The sequence below is a fragment of the Heliangelus exortis genome, chromosome 15 (assembly GCF_036169615.1).
Source record: "Heliangelus exortis chromosome 15, bHelExo1.hap1, whole genome shotgun sequence".
NCBI classification, from domain to species: domain Eukaryota; kingdom Metazoa; phylum Chordata; class Aves; order Apodiformes; family Trochilidae; genus Heliangelus; species Heliangelus exortis.
Genome location: NC_092436.1, coordinates 6,151,934 through 6,172,383, shown reverse-complemented (window position 1 = coordinate 6,172,383; position 20,450 = coordinate 6,151,934). Strand labels below are relative to the sequence as shown.

Sequence of the window (20,450 nt, the reverse complement as noted above, 5' to 3'; positions counted from 1 at the left end):
TTGACCAGTGAGCCCTGCCCTGGCCACCCCCATTGCAGCCAGCTAAAGAGCCCACAGGCAGCTATTTGTAATTATGGTAGAGACACTGCCCTGCTCATCCTGCCTGAAATTCAGCCCCAGTCCTGTGTTTAGGGATACGGGGAAGGGAGGGATGCAGGAAGACCCTGAGCAGCCCCCTGCATTACTCCCCAAGTCTTCAAGGAGTTTCCTTCTTCTTCATGGTCAGACACAGGTCAGCTGGCATTTGAACCACTGGCTTTCCAAGGGCTCTTTTGTCCTCACACAGGACACTGAATTATCAGTCTGCTGGTGGTGGAGATGCTGGAGCTGAAGGACTAAAGACCAGGGCAGAGGATGAGGAAGCTATGCACAAGACCTCATCTGGAAAAACATCTGTACAGCAGACAAGATGAAGAGCAGATGGAGGGGGAAAGATCTGTCACACTGAAGTCAGGGGGAGGCATCACTGCAGACCAGGGTCTGCCACCTGCAGAGTTCACCCACTGTCACTTCCAGCATCCTTTGGCAAAGTGAAAAGGCAGTGCTGGGTGCCTGCCAGCCCTGCTGGCATCTCTGTCAGGTGAGTGGGAGCTAAAACAGGAAAAGTGAAAAAAGGAAGAAATGAGGGAGGTGGCAGGTATTCCCTTCTTGCTGGGGCAAGGAGCCAAGGCCATGTGGGCTGGTGAATGAGCGGGACAGAACAGCCTGGTAAATCCCCAAGCTGTCAATGATAGCTAAATGAGCCATACTGACTTTGGGCCTCTCCATGGGTTCTTCTACAGGTGGGGGATCTGCTGCTGCCCTTAAAACCTGAATAAAACAATTGCAATGCATCAAGGCAAGCTTGTAGCATCCTGCACCACAGAACAGGGTCTTGTCACCAGTCCTAGGGCTTCCCCTCAGATAATGGGGACAACCCTGACTTTGCTTTTAGCTGTAGTCCCTTCTTAGTAGTATGTGGCCTGTACATGATCACTGACAGAAAAGGACATCTCCACACATTTTATGTGGGATTTGCTTCCAAGACCAAATGATAATGTTCTGCCAACATATTTAACAAGATGTTTGGCCAAAGAGAAGTAAAATGAGCCAGATACAGATCTGGGCTCTCCCCCTGTGACTGTCCAGTTTCTAAGAGTTCAGGCATAAGCCCAGTTACACGAGGAATGAGATAACATTACACCCCAGCTCTGTGTCCTGCCAATCCATGTGATAGTTCTCAAGGAATGATGATGCCTCCAACAAAGCCTGTATGACAGAGAAGGGAAAATATCTAAGTTTTCTTTAAGGGAAAATATTGAAGTTTTAAAAAATTCCGTAACCCTGTTTACATCTCCTTACTAAGAGAATCAAGGCCTCTCTGAGCTCTCTTACAGTAGTTTCAGGGCCCAGGAATAATACTGTGCCATCAATAAGAGTGCTTCCTGCCCAACTCCTTGTCAGTACAGACCTGGAATACCAAACACCAAGGAGTAGCATGGCAATCTTCTTGCCTCTGCCTGAGAGAACACCAGGCATGGAGAATTTCTCCTTGTTGCACACAAAGACTTGAAGGAAAAGGTGCTTCTTATAAAAAACAAGCTGTGACTGCAGATGAAGAGTCTCCCACACCACCTGCTCCCACTTCCTTGTGCTTCACTTACCAGGACCAGCTTTGAACTGTGTGTGACAAATAAAGAAACCTGGTGATTGAGTAACATCCTGGATCTATAAATATTATGATGCAAAGAAAGCAAAAAATTCCAGGAAGCTGACGTATTTGTTGGCAGGCTGGGAGGGGTATCATGCATATAGTGTCCTACATGTTATTTGCACGTACTGAGGTGTAAAAATAATTCCTTAGGCCAACAAGGCTTGCTTGCAGCCACAGCACTGCTGGAAGGGTGCTGTAAGCCATGGGGGTCTGCACAGATGCTGAGGCTGGATTTGGCCCTGGATCTTTGCTTGATCACCCAACCAGACAAAATCAGCCCAGGAGCTGATCTGTGTGGGCTGCATTGGCTCTTACACATCTGTGCCACCATCAGCCCCAATGGCCCTTGCTGATGGCAACACTCCTTCTCCTCAGCTGTGACACTGACACTTTCCTCCTTCTGCTGCTTTTGTAACAGGGAAACTTGTTTTACCTCCGTGCAACAGGACTTTCAGGTCTGATGGTGTCAGTCTCATTTGTGGAGGAGGAGGCTGGCGGCCAGTGTGTAAAAGGGGTCATGACATTCCTGGTGCATATTCCTGTTTAGTAAGTGCTTGTGGTGCCTTTGAAGACACCCTAAGGTGCAGACAGGTCTCTCCTCTCCTCTCCTCTCCTCTCCTCTCCTCTCCTCTCCTCTCCTCTCCTCTCCTCTCCTCTCCTCTCCTCTCCTCTCCTCTCCTCTCCTCTCCTCTCCTCTCCTCTCCTCTCCTCTCCTCTCCTCTCCTCTCCTCTCCTCTCCTCTCCTCTCCTCTCCTCACAAAAAATGCACCACTGGGAAGGTGCTGTCACCTCTGCACCACTCCTTAATCCCTAATGTGTCAAAATCAAATGTCAATTCTTGCAACAAATATTTGTGCACTAAAACCAAGCAAACACAGCCAGTGTGAAACCCCTGATCCCCATGTTGTCTGGCCCACATTAACAAGGCTGTACTGGAGCTGAACCACAAGCTCCTGTGGCTGGGAGCCAGAGGAGGAGCTGGTTTCTCTTGCAGCAACACCTGGAACTCCTCACCCTGCACTGACCCTGGGGTGTTCCCCACACTTAAAGTGAAAATAAAACATTGTAAAATAAATCCTCTTGCACTTTGCAAATAGTTACTAAATACAGTGTGATCTGTTCTGCATTATGCAAAACCCAAAGTCCTCATCCAGCTAGCAGAATGGTTAGCATTAGGCATGTAAAGCTTTTTTTTTTTTTTTTTCCCCTCTTTTGCAGTCATGGCCTGAGTCAGCATAAATACAGCAGTGACAAGAGAAAGCTCTTTGGAGTTCAGAACCAGCTCAGCTCTGCATGGAATGAAGAAAACAAATGGTTCTTACAGTGGTGCTAATGAAGCCTGGTTGCCAATGGGCTTGTGTGTTGTGGCTTATTGATTTTTAACTGCATTATGCAAAGGCAGTGGCACATCCTCACTGCTTATGAGGCACTGGGAAGTCCACGCACATAAGGATGGTTGTGAAGTGAATCAGGAGGGAAGGAAGAGAACGAGGCAGGTCTGAGTAAACAGCCTGGTGTCTCCTGGAGGAGTTGACTGGGGAGATGAAAGATGCTCCTCTCCTTCCCTGTTGGCAGCTGCTCCCTAGAATGCTGTTGCTCCCAAGCTAAGGAGGTAATGGGAGCAACTTTCAAACACATCACTGTAAAGTTGGCTGTGGTAGTTAACATCACCCTCATTTCATAGCTCAGGAGCCATGAGCATGTCCTTCTTGGGAAGTAATCTGAAGTTAAAACTGGTGAGGACTCCCTGGTGGCAGTCTTTTGTTTAAGAAAATAACCAGTTTGGGTGGAAAAACTAGCCATGGTGAGAACTAAACCATGCAAGGAGAGTGTCTGGTGTGAACGAGCCTTTCCTATCTGAGCAATGCCCATGGAAGAACTGCTGGGTGAAATGATGTGGCAGGCACCTCTGGAAAGGCAACCAGAACAGGTCCTGCAGATGGGAAACATGGAAAATGTCCCCTGTAGGGCAGAGTCCCTCACAGCCTCACAGTACTCCTGAGGTGACTGCTGCATTAGTGCCATGTTCAGGAGGTGCTTGGCACCGTGCTGCTACACAGGGTCTGAGATCCCAGGCTGAAAGGATCACCAAAAAGATAACGGAGCAACCAGTGAAACCTCCCAAGTCCACATAAAATACTTACTTGATGAGCTTTTAAAACTGTTCGTGAGCTGTTTAATGTAATCATGGCAGATTTTGAAACGAAACCTCCTCCACAGGCCAAACCTCTGCCAACCACTCCCTTAGTGGGGCATGGGTTTCATGAGCACTCAGTGTCCTGCAAGTGAGCTTCCTTCCTGAGCATCTCTTCCAGTGAGTGCATGGGTTCAGTTTGTTCTGGGGGACATACAAAAGAGCCCTTGGGGAATATGCATCATCCTTATGTAAAGTCTGATCTACTAATCTCCAGAGTCACCAGATACCAGCTGTTTTTCCCAGCACCTGCTATGCAACAGCTGCCAGCTCCTTGCCATATGGCTGTGTGGCAGGAAGATGCATGTTCCTTGGGACACAGAGCTCATCCAAGGGATCCACGAGAGGGATGGGAACTGTCCCCATACAGGGTCTGAATTTGTTCACTTCTGGGTAGGCAGAGCATCTGAGGGAGATGTAGTTTTCCATCTACATTAGAGGGACAAGACTTTCCTCCAAACATCCTGGGAAGGTCTGCAACTTGGTGAGCTCCAGCCTCACCAACCTGGCTGCTCTGGACCACAGAGCAACAGCCTGCACCCCTGTGCTGTTCTGAAGAGCCTCAGCTGGCTCAGGCACCTCACACCCTCTCAAGCACCCCGGCTATCCTGCATCTCAGCTACCTTGGAGCATCCCAGAGCACCCTGTGTCTCCCACGTCTCATGCCCCAGCCCTTCAGCACCCTATGGGGTGGCTCTAACGTGCCCTGTCCCCACTCCTGGGCACCCCAAAACATTCCCCCAACACATTGCACCTTGGCCCCGGTCAGAATGCCCCAAATCTTCCCCGGGGTCCCTGCACCCCAGCTGTTCGGAGACCTCCCTCCAGCATCCCCCGCAACGCTTCACCCTTCGCGTCCCTAATTGTACCCCCCACCTCGGCTGCTCCGGAGCCCTCAAACACCCCTGAGCCCCGCTCCGACACCAGAACTCTCCCCCAGCACTCCCCTACCCGATGCCCGAGGTACCCTCCCCGCCCCCGGTCCCGCCGGCTCCGTTACGAAACGCGGCCGGGGCGGGGCGGGTTGGCGGCGGCGGCGGCCAATGGCGGTCCCGGCGGCTCCGCCACCGGCGCCGGGGGGCTCTGGGGGGTCCCGCCCCGACGGGCCGTGCCGGGCCGTGCCGTGCCGGCAGCCGTAGCGCTGCGCTGGGCCGGTCCAGGCCGGGTAGGGCAGGAGCCTCGGGGGGGACGGGCAGAGCGAGGCGGAGCGGAGCGGAGCAATGAGCGGGGGTCCGGCGGTGTGCGGGCTGTACCGGCAGCTCCGGCCATAGGCGCAGCTCCCCCTCGTCGGCTGCAACTGCTGCCATGAGCCACCGCCCCCCCAGCCCGTCCTCCCCACCCCAGGGTGGCAGCCCCTCCCGGCAGCCCTCCAGCCCCGGGAGCGGGGGCTTGGACGTGCTGCGCTGCCCCTCCTGCCTTCTCCTCCTCTGGGAGCCGGTGACCGTGTCCTGCGGTCACTCCTTCTGCAAGCCGTGCCTGGGGGGGACCGTGCCCTCCCGCTGCCCCCTGTGCCAGGAGAGGCTGAAGCTGCTGGGCGTCGGGGCGGCGAGGTGCAACGTGGTGCTCTGCGGCCTCCTGGAGAAATGCGTGAAGGAGGAGAGCCGGCTGGCCTGGCTGGTGGCCCGTGTCCAGGATAGTCTCACCCGTGGGAACGCACGGGAAGCGCTGAGGATGGCTCAGAAAGCGGTCGAACTGGGTAAGGATCACCGGGGTTGAGGGGCTGTCGGGGTGAGCAAATGAGTGCTGTGTACGAGGGCCCAGCTTTATAGCTGGGGTGGGGATGCTTGGACGATGCTTCTGGAGCAAGCTGGTACCAACGTGGGTTACTTTGTCCCAGCACTACAATGCCCTCCGAGCCTGCCTGGTCAAGAGTTGGGACAGCTGGGAAGCTGGAAGTGTTGGAAAGGCAGGGCTGCTGGGGATGGGGAGTGGGGATCCATCAGTCGGGTGTTTCTCCCATGTCCACAGGTATCCCAGGGTGATAGGAGGGGTTGGGTGGTCGGGAAAGCTCTACTGCTCATCCTGGATGCCAGGGCTGGAGACAGAGCACGGTGCACAGTCTGAATCCTATCGGCCACATGTTCTGGTGTTACCAAGTGGCCAGAAAGGATGGAGCCACAAGCAGCTTCTTGAATCTTGCCACCGGCAGTATTTCAGGGTCAGAGGAAGAGCTCTGCCTAGGGGGTAACCATTATGTAAAGTGGTTGGGACTTTTCCAGCCTGGAGCAGATACAACCTCACTCCCAGAGCCTGGCGAGGACACAGCCTTGGCTGAGCTCCTGCACCAGCCCCACGGCGCAGGGCAGGGTGTTTGTGTGTGTGTGTGTGTGTCCCAGTCCCCTTCTGTAACCAGCTCTTGTACTACATTTGTCTGCAGGGTGAGGATCGGGCCCAAAAGGGTTGATCTGCTTTAATGTGTGGCTGTAAGTGGATTTCTTGGAGGGTAATGATTAAATAAAAGGGGTTACACAATATGTCTGGAGCAGGGGGTTGGGGCAGCAGAGGCAGAAGGTCCTTTCTCCACCGGCGTTTCTATGACAGCAGTCAGCTCTCCTACCACTGCACAGACACTTACTCGCCGCCTGCTGCGAGACAAGTGCCAGAGGTTCAGGAACAGCCGGTTCGGGGGTTGGCAGCAGAACGCGGGTCCCTTTATGCAACCTCCCGGTCTTCAACGCAAATGAGCGCGCGTGGTTCTCTCGTACTGTTTTCCTTATTGCCAGGTTGTTTGATTGGAATGTATGATTATATAGTTCTTTTTTAAAAGATTCTGTGAGTATAAGGGAGAAATGCTGTAAGCTCTGTCCTTGATCTCCTATGCAAGCTCTTTTCCCCGGATAGGGGGAGTCTGGCCCAGAGTAATGAGGAAATTGCAATGACAGCTGCAGCTCCACTAAACCTGCGCTTGCTGGTGCTGCTCAGGCTCAGCCACGTGGGTGCTGCTTTCAGGATGTATTTTCCAGTTCCTGCGGACTGCATTTGGGCTGCACAACTTCTTACCGGCTTCTCTTTGCTGTTAAACATTAACCACTGCTCAATGCTCAGCCCTCAAGAATGATTTTGTTTTTTGTTTTTTTTTTTTTTTTGTGCTTCACTGTCACACAATAGGGCAGTTTGCAGTGCTCCACTCAGTCCAGAAATTGTCAATTTATCTTTTGTTTTTCTAAGTGAATAAAAAAAAGCTCTGTAGCGCGTAACACAGGAGGCCTTCCCACATGCCTGGAGCTGGGAGGATGGGGAGAGCCATCAGTCATTCACTCATCAGCTGCTGGGACTGCCAGCTGGCTTACGTCCCTGATGTCCAATGATATCATACATCAAAAATAGCTGCAGCAGAAGAGAAATGCAGAATTCAGAGCCACTTTTGTGTTTTCACCAAATCAGTTGCTCTATCGCCAGGCTATGCCACTGCTTGTGTGGGTTTGCCTGCATGGAAAATAAGCCTTTGTACCCATTTTTTCATCTCTACTTGTCATTAGTGGCTGGAATATTTTGTCTCTGGATGCTTGATTGTGGGACAGGGTACTGAACATCAAGTTCCCACGTTTCCTGACTTGGGCCCAAAGGTCCTGGCTAACATTATAAATGAAAATAAGGGCACAGGTGTTGCTCTGTTGCACAGCTCAGCGTGGCCAGTGCAGGAATGGCTGGGCTCCCTGCTGTTCTGCAGGTTATAGTGGCACCCGGAATCCTACATGGAGAACCAGGTCTCCCTCTGCTCCTTGATGGGTGTGGGGACAAAAGGGACCAATAGATATGGCAGAGCTTGCTCCTCCACAAGAAGATGTGGTGGGTGCCTGGGCAGGTCAGTGGATGCCTGGGCATGGTGACAGTGGAGGCAAGCAGGGATGCAGGCAGATGCTGGCTTCCTGAGCCTTGCTGTCGCAGGGCTCCTAGTCCAGACTGTCAGTTTGCTTGCAGAAATGCATCAGCACTGTGTTTGAACCAGAGCCAGAAGAAAGTTGCCAGGGCTGGGATCATGGGAGCAGCAGTGATGCCTCCCAATGATCACTCACTGGCTGCCAAGCAGCCCCCTGAACCCAGCTCATCCCAGAGGGAGCTGCTGGCACTTCAGCACATTGATGCTGCCAGCACCAGTGCCTGCAAGTAGTGCCAAATTTGTGATGCAAGGTTGTCTAAGAGCCAGCATCCTGCAGGGCAGGAATGAACAGCAGAGTCTCATCTCCAGCCCTCAGCAGCTGTCTAGTGATGCTCTGGGTGGAGACACAGAGCACAGACCCATTGCCTTAGTTGGAACACTGGATGTAGGTCACCTCCATGGCAAGGTATGATATAATGGGGTGGGTCTGGGAACCTCTGCAGTTCAAAGCCACAAACATTACCACACATAGTTACTCCATGAGTGTGGGCTTTCAGGGTGCTTTTTGCTTGCACTCCCTAACATCCTCCACCCCAATTCCCCTGCTGGCAGTGCTGGTGGTAAGGAATGTCTTAAAGGCTCTCTCTGACATGAGGGAGAAAAGATTCTCACTGCCTGCTATTTAGGAGCAGGCAGGTGTGTGTGGGGTGCCTGGCACTATGATACCTGCAGTATCACAGCCAGCAGCACTTGCAGAAGCCGGGTTGTCACCATGACAGATCTCATCAGTGATTTTTGGATGATGAGGGGGGCCCATTTATCTTCCTCCATTTTGGGAAATCTCAAGAGTTTTTCGTACTTGGAGGCTCCAAGTCACATGGTGGGGGCAGATCCTTGCACCCACCACCCACTCTTCTCTCTGGCCTGGGAGAGTAGTGGCAGCCAGGTGGGTCCAGGAGCCTCCCTGGAGTTTTGGGATCACAGGTCTCTGCAGCTGCTGGCTTGTTTGGTAACAAATTATTCACTGCTGTGTGAATCACATCGCAGAGCCTGCCATGGCAACAGCCCCCATAGGGAGTACGTGAATGGTACAGCTCCTTTGCTGCGTCCCAGAAGGATGGATAAAAGCCCAGATCCCAGCAGGACTGAGCCTTTAAATGCTGGAGCTGAGCCCCAAGACAGTGATGGGGCCCCTCGGATGAGGGTGTTCGGAAGGAGATGCATAAAAATTAAGGGAAGAACCCTGAAGAGTTTAAAACTAGATATTTAGGGGAAATACCTTCATTGTGGAGTTTTACGAGGCCAGTGGCTCCTGCTGAAGAGGAGTGCAAAGAACTGCCCAAGGTACAGGGGTGGTGGCATCTCTTCAGCCTCATCCATCTCCTCAGCTTCATCCAGTTCCGCTGCCTCACCACATGCTGACTTGTCACACAAGTGATGACATTTCCCTTTCCAGTCCCAGACAGCAATTCCCTGCGGCTGTGCCGGGCAGAGGTGTTCGCAGCACTGGGGCAGCACCGGGAAGCACTGGAGGACCTGGAGGTGGTGTGCAGGGCTGAGCCTGGAGAACATGAGGTGAGCAGAGGGGTGGCCACAGCAGCCAGCTGCACTTGCAGCCAAATCTCACTGCATGGGGGCAGTTTCCCCCTTCCCTGAGTTCTCCCAGTCTGCTCAGATTAATTCTGCCCATCAGGTTGCAAATCCAGGCTGCAAGCACTGCACTGAGCTAACAGGAGGGGTCCAGCTCTGTGTCCATCCTTACGAGCAGGCAGGGAGGGCACATGGCTGTGCTGGTGGGCAGGATTGCAGCTGGGGGACTGGGGAGGTGTTGGCCAGAGCCACCCTTGGAGAAATCAGCCCTGGGAGCTCACCTCGCTGGTTTGTGAAGCACTTGCTGGAAGTAATTTTGCAGCTTCAAAGGCAAAATCCCTCCAGTTCTTTTCTAGGTCTCCATGGGGTCTGTTTGCTTAACTTTTGCAGCTGCTGCATTTGGGAAGTCTTATGGGTCCCTGGCTGTGGGTGGATCTGGTGGGTAAGAACTAGTCTGAGCATGGGGACAGCAACGTGTCCAGGTGCTTTGGCATGGCATGGGAGCAGACAGGAGGCTAAAAGGAGATTCCCTTGGGACTTGCATGGGAGCTACAGGGGCTTGTGCTCAGTTGGTCACTGTCTTGTAGTCACTGCAGGTTTTTTTGCTTTGCAGGGCTTCTTCAGGAAAGGGAAGGTGCTTCTGGAGATGGGACAGAGAGCTGAAGCCCTGCTGGCATGGGAGCACTGCCTGACACTCAGCCCCCATTTCCATCCTGCTCAGAGAGAAATGGAGAAGGTGTGTGGGTGGTCCTGTGGCGAGGTTTTGTGTCCTTGAATCACCCAGGGAGATGCCTTGGCCTCTGAAGTTCTTGTGTCCATGACAGCCATGCTGCTTTGGCCAGCTCTGGGATCAAGTGGTCCAAGATCCTTACCATCGCTGTGATGTAGGTTCACCCATGAGAAAACTCCCCTTTCTCTGTCCATATCTTCAGGTGTTAGGATTTGCAGAGTTCAGATGCTGACATAGCATAAGGAAGGCTTTGAGGCAGCATCAGTGGTCACCCAAAGCAAAGCAGCCAGCTGAAAGCTGCCACTGGAGAGTCAATGTCTTTTCTGCAGATAATTTCAGGCCAGTACCCACCCTATGTACCAAAATCAGAGTCACCAGTGGGGCCTCTGGGAGTGTCCTCAACATGGGGTCTTCATGCCATGAATGAACACTTGTCCTTCAGAAGGGAAGGGGCAGGGGAATGGTGAACAACCTTGTACCTTCCACAGCTCACTCCCTTCCTGCTCTTTGTGGGTGATGGAAAACATGTGTCCCACCCCTTAAAGTACACCAGTTTGTTTGTTGCCTCATGCTACTTACTGCCTTATGCACTGCTAAGGTATCTGTTTGACAAATTGCTCAGCCAGAGATGAAACAAGTGCTTGATGTGCTGCAGAAAGCAGGAGGCTGCTTTGAGGAAGGAGGGAGCCTGGCAGCCCACCCACCTCTTTGCTTCCTTCTCTCAGCACCCCTGAGTCCCCCTTTCTCTTTGCAGGTTCTCAGACAAGAGGATGCTACTGAGCCACACACGGCTGCTGCATGCTCAGGTGATGTTCACCAGGACCTGACTCATCCCCAGGTCAATGGAAGGAGCCCTGTGCTCTCATCATCTTCCACACAAGCTCAGGTGAGAGAGCCTGCAATGATTGAAGTCTCCAACAGGACTTAATGTTCCTCTGGAGCATCTTAAATTGAGGTTTTCCAATGGTGGGAAAGGAGGTGTGATCAGGGGAGGCTGTGCAAGACCATAGCCATGTGCACATGGTTGCATGCTGGGATTTTGGGCTTGATTTCTTCTTTGCTGTGTCTAGGATCAGGAGGGAGAGCTGTCAGATAGCAAAGGGGACACTGTCTCTGAGCACGGCCAGGGGACAGCCACCCTTTCCCAGCCAGAGCAATGGCAGGAACTGGAACAGGAGACTTTGGCAGAGAGGCAGGGCTGGAGGTTGGTAGGTGAGTGTTGTCAAAGGTACCAAAATCTCATCTTGTGCAAAATACTTATTTAAAATCCATTTTGTCACTGAAAACACTTGCTTGTCACTTGAAAACACAGGCTTGCCCTGTGTGCCAGCTCAGTGAGCAGAGGTGCAGAGTAAGCCAATGGGGCAGCTCTGGCATCTGCTGCTTCTCGTGCATGTGAGGAAGATCTGATTTTCCTTTGTTGAGCTGCTGAACCTACATCAAACCTTTGGGTTTCACTTGGTGAGAAGTTCTTGCCAAAGCCAGACATCGTGTGCTCCCTGTGTGGAGACAGGGAGAGGCTTCCTTGGATTCCTATGGGGTTTTGATCAGAACTTAAAAGTCCCTTGCAAGGGACACAGCGTGTCATGCACTGGGGGAAGTGGCAACTCCATGGGCATCAATTTGTCGTCAGTTTCTGACCAGATAGCATTCCTGTATGTGGGTTTGCATAAAGCAGTGATGAGGGCCTGTGGCAGGTTTCCAGAGACTTCCATCTGGGACCTTCTTAAAGCCACTTTGCCTCCCAATGCCTCATTTTCCCTACCTGCAAAAGGAGTTAAGTAGACACCATCTTTGTCTACCACGTACCATGAAACCCATGGATGGAAAAGCTGTGAATGAGCATGGATGGGTTAATAGGAAGTTTATGTCACATTTCATAGCAGTTCTGTTTTAACCTTCAAAGCACTTTGTGTAGCAAATAACCATGTATTTGCAGAGCAAGGTCAGAAAGCAAAAATTAATTTTCTGTATTGAAATGGGGGCTCTTCTTCCTTCTCTTTTGCCCTAGGTAGTGGAAAGGGAATGGCAGCATCAAAGTGTACCCAGACAAGCCTTGAGGAGCTGCTGAGTATATCTGACTTGGAGTGCTCCCTCTGCATAAGGTGAGTTCTCTGGCAGGAGAGCTTTAAGGATGAATTAGCACCTGCTGGGTTTTTTTACCTAGTGTGGATCTTTCTTCACATCTTAATAGCAAACTCAGTCCCCAGTACTGCTGAAATGCAGGTTTCAGTAGAGATAAGAGATGAGAGGGGAGAACAGGGGCATGCTTTGCGAGCTCAGATCGTCCTGTCTTAGGGTGCAGCATCGTTAGATCTCTATTGCTTGGGACATCAGAGCAGAAGTGAGGATGTTCAGAGAGGTCAAAGACTGAAAGCAGTGGTTGCCCTTTGTACCTGCAGGTGGGAACAGGGATGTGTTGTCACGGGGAAATATCCTCAGCAACAGGGATATTGCATGCATGGAGGGGAGCAGTTCTGAGCTCTCTGCTCAGGGATGGAAGAGGGGATGAGGCAGAGCTGCCTGCTGACTCAGGGCTGGAGAAGGGCTGGGTCATGTCACAGGGCATGCTGAAACCAGGCTGTTATTTCTGGTGTGTCTCAGGACCTTCAGCAGTTGTGCAAGCAGCTTCTGGCAGAGAGCAGATGTACAAGATGGTCAAGGTCTCATGTGCAGTGACTTTTCCTGGGTCTGGCCATGGTACAGGGTAATGGCACAGGGGAGAGAGATCAAAGTTGTATTGGATCTGCATTAGGTGAATTTAGGTCTCTTCATGAGAGCAGGGAAACAATGTTCAGGAGGATCTATAGCTCAGCACTGAGCAGGACTTTCTCAGGTCCTTAATTTTTGATCCTGGAGCTTCCTGTCAGCAACCCAGCAGCTTGCTGCCAGCTCTTCTCTTGGAGCAGTAGAGAAGGAGGCACTTTTCCATCTCTGATTTTTGCTGTGGATGTCTGGGGAACCACAGCTCTGCCAGGACCAAGGGGTGCCATGTGTGTACTGATGGAATCTGAGTATCCTGCAGGGACAGAGAGCAGCTTGAAGGCCTGGAACTGTTCTCATCTCACATCATTGTGCAGGTCCAACAGTCTGAGCCCAGACTTCTAATTAAAGGAATAAGCCAGTTAAGAACCTTTGCATTTAATTAACGTGAGTTATGAGCAAAGCTTAGTGCAGCTTTGGTGAAGGTGAGTTGCATAGGCATGGGCTGCCAGGGCTTGGAAGACACAGCAGGCACTCCATGGCATCTCATCCCTGTAGCATCACTGAGTCCAGTGCGAAAGGCTGGTGAAGGCAGCAGATTTCCCTTGAAATGGTAGGAGGGGACATTGGAAAATTTTGTTCCTGTTGGAAGCAAAATCTCTCGCTCACAGCAAGGTGATTCAAGAAAGATGCAGGTACAGGTCTGGGGTTAGCCAGAAGATGCACCCATGGCTTTTCCCACCCTGAGCTGCTCAACCCATGCAGCACCAACTTGGGCCTCTGCAAGTCCCTGAGTGCTTTCAGGGACACCACTGCCACAGGCTGTGATCAGCCAAGGTTTTCAAACCAGGATGCTGGGGACCGAAAGCTTTGAGGGCAGCCAGCCTTGTGAGCAGAGGCTCTGTGAGGTCTGCTGCTGGGCTTCTGGGTTCTCCTTCCCTCCCGTTGCTCTCTGTGATCCCACTGACTGTGGTCCCTTTGCAGAATGTTCTTTGAGCCGGTGACAACCCCGTGTGGTCACACCTTCTGCAAGGAGTGCCTCGAACGCTGCCTGGACCACCGGCCCAGCTGCCCCCTCTGCAAACAGAGCCTGCGAGAGGTGAGGACACACATCCCCTGGGAGAGAGCCCATGGGAGAGCTGGTACTGGTTCTGCCTGCTGGGAGTGTGCCCAGGACGGGGGTGGGAAGGTGCTCCCTGGCACAGTGGTGTCAGCTCCACTCCCATGGGAATGACCAGACAGTTGATAATTAAGACCAAGAGATTAATTTCCACAAGATGCCACACGGATTTAGTGAGATTGTAAACAGGGTTGAGAGGCAGAGAGAGAGAAGGAAAGAAGTGAATGCTAATTACTTTTTAAAATGGAAATGGATGAAAAATTGCTAGCCTGGAGATTTGATCTTATCTTTAACAAAAAGGGATTTGGATGAGACAGGGAGGGAAATTAGGTTGTCATACAAGGACTGCATTGCTGTCAGAGACAGGACACTGTGCCAGATGGGCCCTAGGTCTGAGCCATGTCTGGAAGTCTCTGTGGAGCTGACATCCCATCCTGCTAGGATGGCTCAACATCCCCCCATAGATTTTATCCCTGACTTTCTCTGATCTAAAATTACCCTCAGCTCCAATAAAAGTGAGCATGATTCAGAGCTTGGCAGGGCCTCAGGTCTCCCCCCCTGCTCTTCTCTGACCTATTTCTGGGTCTGATTTCTTTTAGTACCTAAAGGCTGGAAGCTACAGCCCCACTGTGCTGCTGCAGGACATCATGCTGGCCATCTTCCCTGCACAGCTGGCCGAGCGCAGGGAGCTGCACCAGGATGAAATGGCAGAGCTCTCCAAGTAAGCAGGGACCCACTCCATTGTGTCTGTGTGTGTGTGTGTGCTCAAGGGCTGGGTGAGCCAAGTTTAAGCTTTCATGTGGCTCTGCACCGGGACATCACTTCTTGGGGTAAAGGACACATTTGCTGGGGGAGCAGCTGGTGCAGAGCCCTGCGGATGGGATTTGCTCTGAGAGGTTTCATGGTTTTTTTCTCCTGTCCTTCAGCCTGACCAAGAACATCCCCATCTTTGTGTGCACAATGTCCTTCCCAGGCATTGCCTGCCCTCTGCATGTCTTCGAGCCTCGCTACCGCCTCATGATCCGGCGGTGCCAGGAGACTGGTACCAGGAGGTTCGGCATGTGTGTATATGAGCATGGGAAAAGGTGAGCTCCTGTGCAAGGCAACTTTTCTCTGCCCCGGCTGATTTGCCCCTCTCTAGCCCAGCCCCAAATGTCTGAAGTCCCTTGAAGAGGAACAAAGTGCCATTTCCTATTCCACTGCACCCCACAGATAAATTCAGCAGGGAGATTCTATGTTCCCCACACAGCACTGAAATGGGATCTCACTGCCTCCTGGCATCACACCAGGGATACTCTGTCTTTAACAAGCTATGAGGCTGATGAGCTAAATGGTCTTTTGTTTAGTACAGAGTGGCCATTTTCTGGTGGCCCCTACAGATCTTGGGTGGGCTCAGTCTCCAGTGTCCTAACTCAAGTACTCTAACGCCTGACTCTGCAAGGGACGGTGTCTTCAAGACCACTGGACATCAGGGCAGTATGAGGACACATTTTGGTATAAGACAAACCCAAGGGAGAACAGGCAGTGTGCTCTCTATTCCCTGCCCTCTTAGCAGCAAGCAGAAACTCATCAGAGTTGAATGAATCTCCGACTTTGTCCCCTATCTAAGCCAGCTTGCTCCTGGGCCTTTTCCTCCTTGGGGGTGGTGCCTTCAGAATAAGCAGCTCTCCCACCACCAGTATCCCAGCTCACCTCCTCTTTTGTCTCCCTGGCTCCCTCCAGTTTTGCTGACTATGGCTGCATGCTGGAGATCCGGCAGGTTGAGGTGCTGGCGGACGGGAGGTCCTTGGTGGACACCATTGGCAGGCGGCGGTTCCGGGTGCTGAGTCGGGGCCACAGGGACGGCTACAACACTGCTGACATCGAGTACCTGGAGGACAAGAAGGTGAGGGCAGGGCCAGGGCAAGTGTCCCTGTTGAGGTGGGATGGGGCCTCCCATCTAAGTACTGTGTGGAGTTCTGAGCCTGTCAGTTCAGGAAGGAGATTGAGGCACTGGAGCAGGTCCAGAAAAGAGCAATGAGGATGTGAAGGAATCCAGCACAAGTCCTGTGAGGAAGGGCTGAGGGAGCTGGGGGTGTTTTGTCTGGAGAAGAGGAGGCTCAGGGGAGACTTCATCAACTCCCTGAAAGGAGGTTGTAGCCAGGTGGGGGTTGGTCTCTTCTCCCAGGCAGATATTACTAAGACAAGAGGGCATGGGCTTAAGCTCTGCCAGAGGAGCTTTAGGCTGGGTATTAGGAGGAAGTTCTTTACAGAGAGAGTGATCAGGCATTGGAATGGGCTGTCCAGGGAGGTGGTGGATTCTCCATCCCTGGATGTTTTTAAGAAGAGACTGAATGTGGCACTCAGTGGTAGTGGGTCCATGGTAACCGTGGTGGTAGTGGATCAAGGGTTGGACTTGATGATCTCAGAGGTCCTTTCCAATCTGGCTGATTCTATGATTCGTGTGGACACCTCTGCATTCCTCTTCCCTCCACACAGGTGGCTGGAGAGGAGCTGCAGGAGCTTCAGTGCCTGCACGAGAGCACCTACCGCTTGGCTCAGCGGTTCTGTGAGCACAGAGACCTTGCCTCCAGGCACACCTTGATGCAGCATGGACCACTGCCAGAGAAGGAAGAGGACATCCAGGTAGTGCCCCAAGGGAAAGGATGCTCTAAATAGAGAGGGTACCAATAGAGCCTCTTAAGCAGTTCAAATTTACAATACGACTCTTCCTCCTTCAGTTTAATCAAGTGTTTCCCTCCTAGTTTGGCTCAGGTTTTAAAAAAATCTGGTTTACAAAAGCCCTGCCCAGAGGTTGTGCCTGTCTGGCCTGCACCTCCCCTCTTTGAATGCTGATACGGCAAATGCCCTAAAAGAAACTGACTACCCAGGATTTGGTCCCTGTTCACACAGTGCATTGCCTTGCAGTCAAGCAAAGGCATGAGATACTTCTTTGTATCTTTGGTATAAACTTTTCCCCAGTTACATCTGTGTCTGGAGACCCCCAGGGGAATGCTTGTCTGGAAATTAAATCATTTATCCAGCCATTTTGAGACTGGCAGACAAAAAGGCTGTTCAGAGGAACACCTTAGCCAAGCTGGCATTGCTGTCCTGATAAGAGCCACTGGGTCCCACCTGCTCAAGAGCCAACATTCACCTTGCAGTTCCTGATGTGGGCGTCTCTCCCTCTCTCCATTCCAGGCTTTGGCAGATGGCCCGACGTGGTGCTGGTGGCTCATCTCCATCCTTCCCCTTGACCCATCCTACCAGCTGAACCTCTTCTCCAGCACCTCCCTGCGTGCCCGTCTCACCCAGCTGCAGCGCATCCTCTCCTCCCTGCTGCAGCAGCCCCCTGCCTGGCACCTGCTGTCTGAGCGCAGCCCCTGGGGCCACGTCTGAGCCCCCTGGTCCCAATGCAGGGAAGACCTCCCCCCTTTTGGGTTTCAATTCGTATTGCTTCATGGTTTTGTGTGTGGTTTGAGCTCCTTCCACCCCCTCAACTCCCCCCAAAGCAACCTGAGTGATGAGCTGGGCACCCCCTGCCTGGCTTGGTGGGGCTGGTGCCACTCTGGCAGTGACACCAGACCATCCAGTCCTTTTGGGAGCTGGTTGGTGACATGGCTGTGCTGTGCCCATTGGAGGGGAGGACTGGGATGAAAAGCTGGGTTGGGCCTCCGGAACCAAAGTCACTGGCTGAGCTGCTTTGGTGCTGAGCAGAACGCTCCTCAGGGCAGGGAACCAAATGCTAGGTTCACCTCTTCCTCTTTGAGGGACAATGTAGGCTCTTTGGTAGATGGTTGTGCCCTGTGCAGCAGACTTTTGGGCTTGGGAGAGGTGGCTCCCCCCAGCCTTGGGAGCTGACAGCTCTGTCTCCACTTACAAATTTGACCAAATTTCTATTTGAATGGGAAAGATGAAATTATACAACATGAAACCCCTTGTCCACCTCTTAACCACCTACATGAGCAGACAGTGAGGAGATGCTGCTCTCCGAGTGTGCCTGGGTCCAGACATCCCTTTCCCACTGTTCTGCTCAGTTCTCTGCCTTGTCTGCTGTGCTGAGCTCCTGGCTGGTTCCCCAGGCTGGAGCTGGGCTGGAGGCTGCCAACCACTTCCCTGGCTGCTGGCTCCACTACCATAAAGTGCTGTGGGAAGGGGGAGATTTGGCAGTGTTGGTGCTTTTCCCTCCATCCAAAGGCTGCTCTTTGCAAGCCTGGCCACGTTCAGGTTGCAGGGTTTGACCTGGCAGCTGGAAGGAGCCAATTCTGTGAGGGAGTTAAACCCCAAGCCTGGTTTTGTGAGGCTTTCTGCTCCTTCACTGGTGCAATTTTCCCCTGTTTGGTGTTTCATGTAAACTTTCTGCCTCCTCAGGAGAAAATCAGGATCTGAGCTGAGGCTGTATCTTTGCACTTGGAACCCTGAACAGTTCAGGATCTCCCAGGAGAGCAGAGAGTGAAGTCAAAGGGAGTCAAAAATCTGGAGAGGTGGTGGGGGAAGCAGGATCTGTCACCAAGGCTGTGAGCCCTGTGTCAGGGGAGCAAGTGCCTGTCTGCAAGTGCCTGGTTGCTGCTTGTCTCTAAAGACAGGGGGGTCTTTAGAGACAGGTGTAGGAGCTCCCTGGGTTGCTGTGGGTCCCTCCAGCAAGGAGACATTGGGGGAGGGGAGGATGCAGGGGAGCAGCATGGGTCTGCATCATGTCCATTCTGGGGAAAGCTGGGGACCAGAGCCACATCTGCCCCTGCTGCTTTGGAAAGGGACTCATGCAAATTGCTCCAGTTTGCTTGGAGCACCTTGGGGGTTTGTATTACTGTCTCTGCTCTTTGAATTAAATTTTACTCCTGATCACTGAAATAAATAAAAACTTTTTGTTGTTGTTTTGTTGCTGGTATTTGTTTTGGGGTTTTTGTTGTTGTTTTGGTTGCTGGTGTTTTAGCTGCTTATTAGTGAAAGCACATGGCCATCATCAGGGAAATCTGGGGATTCATGGAGAAGTGACACCCTGGCTTTGAGTCAGGAAGTTAGATAGACACAGCGGGCACAGTCCAGCAAAGGTAAGTGTCAACAAGGGGAAAAAAAATAAGGTGGTTTTGGCCACAGAAAGTGGGCATGTGAGAAGACAAAGCAGGAGGGACAAGCTTCTGCCCATCATTGCAGCTGAAGGCTTTGGGGAAGGATGGGAACCAGGACACCAGTCTGGTAGAGATGCTGACCAGTGTGGGGTGGCCCTGGAGGGTGTCAGGCCCTTGAATGCTGTGGTGACCCTCTGTCCCTGTCACACCTTTGCAACAGTGGGCAGGCAGCTGTGAGCAAGGAGTGGGTTTGGTTTTGGTAACTGGCATTAGGGATGAGTAACAATCCAGGGAGACATAAAGCCACTCTAAAATTAGAGTGGCCTGGGATGGAAAGGGTCTCATCTTCAGCCTCAAGCATGGCCATGTCCTGCTGGGACAGCTCTCACCTGCCTCTTGCTCCCATCTCACCTCTTCTCTCTACCTCCCAAACAAGGGGTGAGAAGGGAGCTTGCTTTTCTTTGCACCCTGCTTTAGACCCTGGAGTGACTGAAGGAGAGGGGTGAGATGGTGGATAACCCTAAAAAAGTCCCAGGCCTCAGAGCAGGGGCATTAACAACTGGCTTCATCAGGAATTACAACTTGAATTTCATGCCCCAGGAACTCTCTCAGTGCCAGGTGAAGCCCAGCTGTGTGATGTGGCCAATGCCAGCCACTCTGGTGGCTCTGGCAGCCCAGGCTTGGTGCCCAGCTGGGTGGCTGGCCCTTGTCTTTGTGTCCCTGAATCCAGAGCTGGCACTGGATCCCTTTGCCATGTTGTCCTGCTCCCACTAGATGTCAGGAAGAGGCTGAGTGCAGGCAGGGAGGAAGGCACAGCAGAAGGGATGTGCAGAATCCACGGGAGATGGATCAGTCCTTGCATGGGCTACTCAGAGGAACTCAGGACCTGAGGAGAGATGTGGGCTCCCTGGTCCCACAGCACAAGAGCTCCATCCCACCCTCACTGCTATGCTTTGCTTCTGCTGCTTGGATTTGTAAAGTAATATTTAAAAGTAAAAAGGGAAGTGCCATCTCTTTCAAGAAAACTCACCCAGGGAATGTATTGAAAGACAGAAAATGAAAAGTGATAAAAGTTCTTTAAAACTGCTGCCAGTAAGGTGTCCCTCAGAGTAGATAGAGCACCATCACCCAACCAAAGCAATACTCAGCAAATGAAGCCATTGCCAGCACTCAGTTGGAGTGTCTCAGCCCATGGAGGGATTGAGATTATATAGGGCCATATATAGGGACATATATATGTCATATATATATATATATATGTCTATATATATGCCTCCTTTCCAGTACAGAACATCTCTGCCCAAAGCCCCTGTCCCCTCAAGCACCCATCAGTGGTTTGATCTTTTTGTGCCCTGGGTCCTCCCTGTTGATTTCTGATTTTACAAAACTATTACAGCCCTGGCTAAATATTTACAGGTCTTGATTAAACACTGAGGAAATGGCACAAAAGAAGTGCAGAACTTATATAAGTACAGCATCATTAAAATAAAATGTGACTTTTAGCAAGGACAGCTCTCTAAGCTGTGCTGTATTTACCTTAATTGTTTCCCTC

General features: G+C 52.0%; 1 protein-coding gene across 1 annotated transcript; it reads left to right on the top strand.

Moving 5' to 3' along the window:
• Positions 1-4,908: 4,908 nt before the first annotated feature.
• On the top strand, positions 4,909-18,717 carry LOC139802843 (LON peptidase N-terminal domain and RING finger protein 1-like). The gene is made up of 12 exons (XM_071758391.1): positions 4,909-5,583; positions 9,164-9,282; positions 9,911-10,033; positions 10,782-10,913; positions 11,098-11,239; positions 12,039-12,132; positions 13,715-13,829; positions 14,450-14,571; positions 14,777-14,935; positions 15,573-15,735; positions 16,329-16,475; positions 17,031-18,717. The coding sequence occupies exons 1-12, from the start codon at positions 5,193-5,195 to the stop codon at positions 17,226-17,228; spliced, it is 1,905 nt and encodes a 634-aa protein (XP_071614492.1). The 5' UTR covers positions 4,909-5,192; the 3' UTR covers positions 17,229-18,717.
• Positions 18,718-20,450: the final 1,733 nt, after the last annotated feature.

Bases quoted from the DNA above. Each gene is read 5' to 3' on its own strand.
- LOC139802843 (XM_071758391.1), top strand. From the start codon at position 5,193: ATGAGCCACCGCCCCCCCAGCCCGTCCTCCCCACCCCAGGGTGGCAGC. The intron at 13,830-14,449 runs GTGAGGACACAC...GATTTCTTTTAG, and splicing joins GCAAACAGAGCCTGCGAGAG to TACCTAAAGGCTGGAAGCTA. The intron at 14,572-14,776 runs GTAAGCAGGGAC...CCTGTCCTTCAG, and splicing joins GAAATGGCAGAGCTCTCCAA to CCTGACCAAGAACATCCCCA.